Source organism: Homarus americanus, unplaced genomic scaffold (genome assembly GCF_018991925.1).
Source record: "Homarus americanus isolate GMGI-L3 unplaced genomic scaffold, GMGI_Hamer_2.0 scaffold51476, whole genome shotgun sequence".
In the NCBI taxonomy this organism is placed as follows: domain Eukaryota; kingdom Metazoa; phylum Arthropoda; class Malacostraca; order Decapoda; family Nephropidae; genus Homarus; species Homarus americanus.
Window position 1 is genome coordinate 7249572 of NW_024736148.1, and position 6048 is coordinate 7255619.

The window sequence follows — 6048 nt, forward strand, 5'->3', positions numbered from 1 at the left end:
TATATATATATATATATATATATATATATATATATATATATATATATATATATATATATATATATATATATATATATATATATATATATATATATATATATATATATATATATATATATATATATATATATATATATATATATATATATATATACATATATATATATATATATATATATATATATATATATATATATATATATATATATATATATATATATATATATATATATATATATATATATATTTCATGTAAATCACAATGAAAACGTGGATAAGATAAATCTTGATAAAATCACACGGGAAAATGGAAACAACAAGGAAAATGGAAACAACGGATTACCTTAGCTTTCGTCTTTATTCAAGACATCTTCAGAGGCAACTGGATTACATGGACAGAGAGAGGCTTAAATATACAGGGTGACCTAAAAACATGGTCAGGTCATAATGATGACATCCACTAATCCCCACACCAACACACACGTAGAGGAGCTTAAGAGAAGGGTGATGACGTGACTAGACAGGTCAGGTCAGAAAAAAGGGACCCACAAAATAACTATCATACATCAAGATCAAAGGTTTTCAAAGCATTTTTAACCTTGGGCCACTGACAAATAAATTTATGTAACATATTATCAGTTTTGAACAGACCATCACTAAGGTTTATTGATTTTAATTCCTTAATCAAACTAGCTTCAACCAGAAGTCTTTCTGTGACACAAGATGATTTGAATACTTCTAAGCTTTTTTCCCAAGCAATGGGGTGATTATTATTCCTAACATGAACGAACAAGGCACTGCTTTCAGATGCAGTTCTGATATTATACTTATGTTGTTTGATTCTGAGCTGCAGTGTTTTTCCTGTCTGACCTACATAATTACAATTACATTTGCTACATGGAATACAATAAACACTTCCATTTACATTCAAACTTGGGCTATTCCTTATTAACATATTGGTAATGGTTGAGTCATACTTGAAAACAACATTAATATTTAGAAGCTTGAGGGACCGAACTAACGGGACAAATTCATCACGATAGGGCAGTCAAAATATTCTTAAGTGTAGGAACTTGTCTGGTTTGAGAGGAATGAAAGGATATGTAGATGATGTTCTTTGTCTTTGGCCTAAAAACAGTGACCCATTGGAATTTTTAGACAAGCTTAATAATATTGTCCCTAGTATCACATTCAAAATTGAAAGAGAAATAAATGAATCCCTTCCATTTCTTGATATGCTTATCATGAGAAATGGCCAAAACTATAAATTTAAGGTATATAGAAAGCCCACACAGGTAGACAGTTTCATTCACTTTTTATCGAATGACCTTCAGTGTACCAAAATGTCAGTTTTTTCTGCTATGTTCCTAAGATGTCTGCGTATTTGTGACTCTGAATTTATTGACGATGAATTTAAACACATTCGTTCTATTGCACAGAAACTTGGGTACCCTTCTGTGTTTGTTGATCGTTGCTTTAAAAGGGCTAAAAAATCCTTTCATTCCTCTCAAACCAGACAAGTTCCTACACTTAAGAATATTTTGACTCTGCCCTATCGTGATGAATTTGTCCCGTTAGTTCGGTCCCTCAAGCTTCTAAATATTAATGTTGTTTTCAAGTATGACTCAACCATTACCAATATGTTAATAAGGAATAGCCCAAGTTTGAATGTAAATGGAAGTGTGTATTGTATTCCATGTAGCCAATGTAATTGTAATTATGTAGGTCAGACAGGAAAAACACTGCAGCTCAGAATCAAACAACATAAGTATAATATCAGAACTTCATCTGAAAGCAGTGCCTTGTTCGTTCATGTTAGGAATAATAATCACCCCATTGCTTGGGAAAAAAGCTTAGAAGTATTCAAATCATCTTGTGTCACAGAAAGACTTCTGGTTGAAGCTAGTTTGATTAAGGAATTAAAATCAATAAACCTTAGTGATGGTCAGTTCAAAACTGATAATATGTTACATAAATTTATTTGTCAGTGGCCCAAGGTTAAAAATGCTTTGAAAACCTTTGATCTTGATGTATGACAGTTATTTTGTGGGTCCCTTTTTTCTGACCTGACCTGTCTAGTCACGTCACCACCCTTCTCTTAAGCTCCTCTACGGTTGTGTTGGTGTGGAGATTAGTGGATGTCATCATTATGACCTGACCTCATGTTTTTAGGTCACCCTGTATATTTAGGCCTCTCTCTGTCCATGTAATCCAGTTGCCTCTGAAGATGTCTTGAATAAAGACGAAAGCTAAGGTACTCCGTTGTTTCCATTTTCCGTGTGATTTTATCAAGATAGATAGATATATATATATATATATATATATATATATATATATATATATATATATATATATATATATATATTTTCAGGGTGAGTACAGTTCCACTCACCTGAAGATGTGAATTACACGAAGTTTTGGGAACTTCTGTGTTTTCTTCTTTCCTTGTGGTTACTACATATACCTAGATCACGCGCACCTACAGTGATTTATATATATATATATATATATATATATATATATATATATATATATATATATATATATATATATATTATATATATATAGGTACACATCTTCAGGGGTTTTTATTAGACCTTTGAGAAAAACCCGAAATAGCACAAATACAATTAATCTAAAAATATTCTGTGAAGATAGCACCTGTGATTGGGGTGAATGAGACGCACTGTAAATGACACTTCTATTCCTCCAAACAAAACACAATCAATAATGAACATTTGCGCACAGCATGGCTTTAAATACTACACTAAGTTTATGGTTATAAGACATCACAATTATAATGAAACCTTAGTATGAAACTACTAAGGTAACATAGTGCTACTTACACCAGAATGAGGAGCTCATCTGAAAACAGTTCCCTCGTTATCTCACATCCCTTAGTGGCACATAAGCATTAGATGAACAATAGTATGAAAATTATTACGAAATAAATGAACAATGCCTTTAGGGCATTCAACAAAATAATATCAGTCACTGAGAAATAGTAACAAATATATTAAGGAGTATTAACTACACACAACAAGATAATATCAGTCACTGAGAAATAGTATCAAAATATTAAGAAATTACTAACTCCACACCTGTACATGCCTTAAGGGCATTCAACAGAATAATATCAGTCATTGAGAAATAGTAACAAAAATTTTAAGGAGTATTAACTACACACAACAAGATAATATCAGTCACTGAGAAATAGTATCACAATATTAAGAAATTACTAACTCCACACCTGCACATGCCTTAAGAGCACTCAACAGAATAATATCAGTCACTGAGACATAGTATCAAAAATATTAAGAAATAAATACTACACACATGGATCAATCATAGCCTGTCTGGGATGACCCACAAACTACTACAATCATAAATGTCCGATAACCCGAAAAGGTGTAACTACTAGCCTGCCAAGGAGGCCGGCATTTACAAGAAACCCAAGAAAATAACTCATGACCCATCAGGCAGGCGGATGCTCTGCTGTTTTTGTCAGTAATTCCTCTAGATTTCAGGAGTCATGAATGTTTTTCTCCACCAATACCCGTAAACATGCGTCACACATAGGTTCCGAATGCACCCGTATTTTTAAGGCACTATAAGCCCTTCACAACTTTGAAGAGGAACTCTTACGTCTCACGTTTGAAAATCAACCATGAGGAGCGTTGTTTCCACACCTGTACTTAGTTAATACTAAACACACCTTACCACCATTTCCCGTAACATGCATCACACATAAGCTCAGAGCACACCCATACTGGGGAGATAAAATGTCTCCAAGTACCCACTTGACTCCTGGTCTCAGTGTGGTACCGTTCATTCACTAAGACTGCCTCAGTTTTACACTCAGTACATCCAGTACAGGAAGAGAGCGACTGTCAGCCAGTGAACGCTGTCCAGTTGAGGGGGGGTTCCATTTTCCCGTTAGTAAGAGGTTTTCACTAAACTGACTGAAGATATGTGGTGTTGTGAACCAAGGTGGGGGAGATTTGGTAACCCAAAGCGATCATCAACCAAGGGCGGGTGCTGGTCCCACGTAGTTAGCTGTCAGGGGCACTCGTTCACTTCGGGAAGTCCCAGCTAAAACCTCGCTAACCAGTGACAAAGCCGCTCCGATCGTTCCAACCCCGCTGAAACCACTTCAATCGCGTCAATCGTCAATCGGCAATCGTGTGGGTTCTTCAGAAGCCCTGCAATAAACTCTCTGTTAGCTATTGTTAACTTCTTTTCCGCCCTATCTACCCTGTCTGAGATCGAATAAAACCTACTTGCAAATTGAATGGCGTATAGGCAAGGAGGCCAGACCACGTGATCGTTTTTCCTGGAAGGACGCGCAGAGATGTCCTGTGTATCCGATTGCTTTCGCGTGACTGATGCCTAACCAACGCGTCTCCCCAAGGCGTTAGCTTGGCCTAGTGACATATTTTCCCGCATAACTAATAGCTTCGTTGGGACACACGTAACATATTTAGACTGAGAAACGATCTATAATAATTTTAAAATTTAATAACAGTCCCTTAACTTCATGAATAGCGTCCATATTAATTCGCTAGATTACATTTAATATTATATAGGCCTAGTTCCAAATGTCTCCGTCCGCTAGGGAGGGAGGCGTTGTTGGTGCTTGGCCAACCTGCCACGTGGCTTTGGATGACTCAGCGTATTGGCATATCGGTTATTTATGTACTAACGTCTCTAAATATCACACCGAAATTTCTGAATGTTACAATCGAACCCCCCTATTAAAGACAGCACTGTTCTCATGTGCTGAGAAAAAAGTATGCATACGACCCTCCCTAGAGGAGACCTGTTCTGATAACTGCATCTCACACCTTCAACATGCTAAAAACAGCATTTCCGTCCTCCAACTTCCGGCCTCCCATCTCTCTCCCGCTGACACTCGACCCCCCCCCCCTAAAAGAAGACAGCACTGTCCTCATGTGCTGAGAGAACAACTTAGAGCCACCAACAAATCTGCACGATTCCAACTCACAAGCAGCAAACTCCGCTTTTTGCCCAGTCCTTGAGCTAGAGAACCAATGTAAAAAATAATACCCACTCAAAACAACCACGCTCCCCTTTTGCCTGGTCCTTGAACTAGAGAACCAATGTCAAAAATAATACCAACTCAGAACAATCATGCTCTCCTTTTGCCTGGTCCTTGAGCTTAGAGAAACCAGTGTCAAAAATAATACTCAATCCAAATCGAGTGCTCTTACGTCTGTGTTTCCGGTCACTACGACGATTGACTCATTCCACGCCTCCGAACCTCATGCCGGCAGACCAACCCTCTGACAATACACCAGTCCATATTAGTGAGGCCCTGTCCATTAAAACCGTACACACAATCCCGCTCATGACAGCAACCACAATCCAACGCACATTTCTGACATAGTCATCTCTCCAATTCTTTCTGCCCTACTCATGACTCCTCCAACTCACCCTCAGCAACCTGCGTTTTCTCGTTACCATGCACACCTGAACTGTGATCGGTCGGTTTCGTCTTCGTCTCTAACCTTGAGGGCTCGATCGACCTCTCTGAAGTACTTACGTACCTCTGGCCCTGCTTTACTCTCAAATTTAGAAATGGTCAACGTGACCCCGAAACTAACATGGTGTTTCCTCACTCCGCCCATGGTCTCTTTTCCTGCTGTGTTTGTTAGTGTTTCTACCCTGTATGGTGCGTCTCCCCTCTGAGCTAGGTGTTATCGGTGTTCCCCCTCTATTTTCCCACTTGGGCCTGATTTTCCCCGCTTAATTCCTCCCTTGACTGCTGGATGTGTGCCTGACGTTTCCCCCTTGTTTCCTCCCTGAACCGTTGAATGTGTGCTTGAAACTCCCACTTGAACCTGTTCACCCGTGCCTGATAATCCCTCTTTAGGTCCCCGAAATCCTCTCTCAGCTGTTGCACGGTCTCATGACTGTCTCTCTTCCTCCTCATACACATTTCTACTGTCAAGCCCAACCAACTAAATCTGGGCACAAGGATGAGCATCAGTGCGAGTTCAATCCCTACCATTACCAGCCAACACATGA

The 6048-nt window shown here is 38.3% G+C and overlaps 1 protein-coding gene across 1 annotated transcript in view; it reads right to left on the reverse strand.

Annotated features, from left to right (window-relative positions):
- LOC121871998 (glycine receptor subunit alpha-3-like) overlaps positions 1–5648 on the reverse strand; it is a 184811-nt gene extending 179163 nt beyond the window's left edge. Inside the window, exon 1 of the mRNA XM_042374619.1 lies at positions 5482–5648. Within this exon, the coding sequence (XP_042230553.1) occupies positions 5482–5648 (167 nt within the window). The remainder of the gene's footprint in view (positions 1–5481) is intronic.
- Positions 5649–6048: the final 400 nt, after the last annotated feature.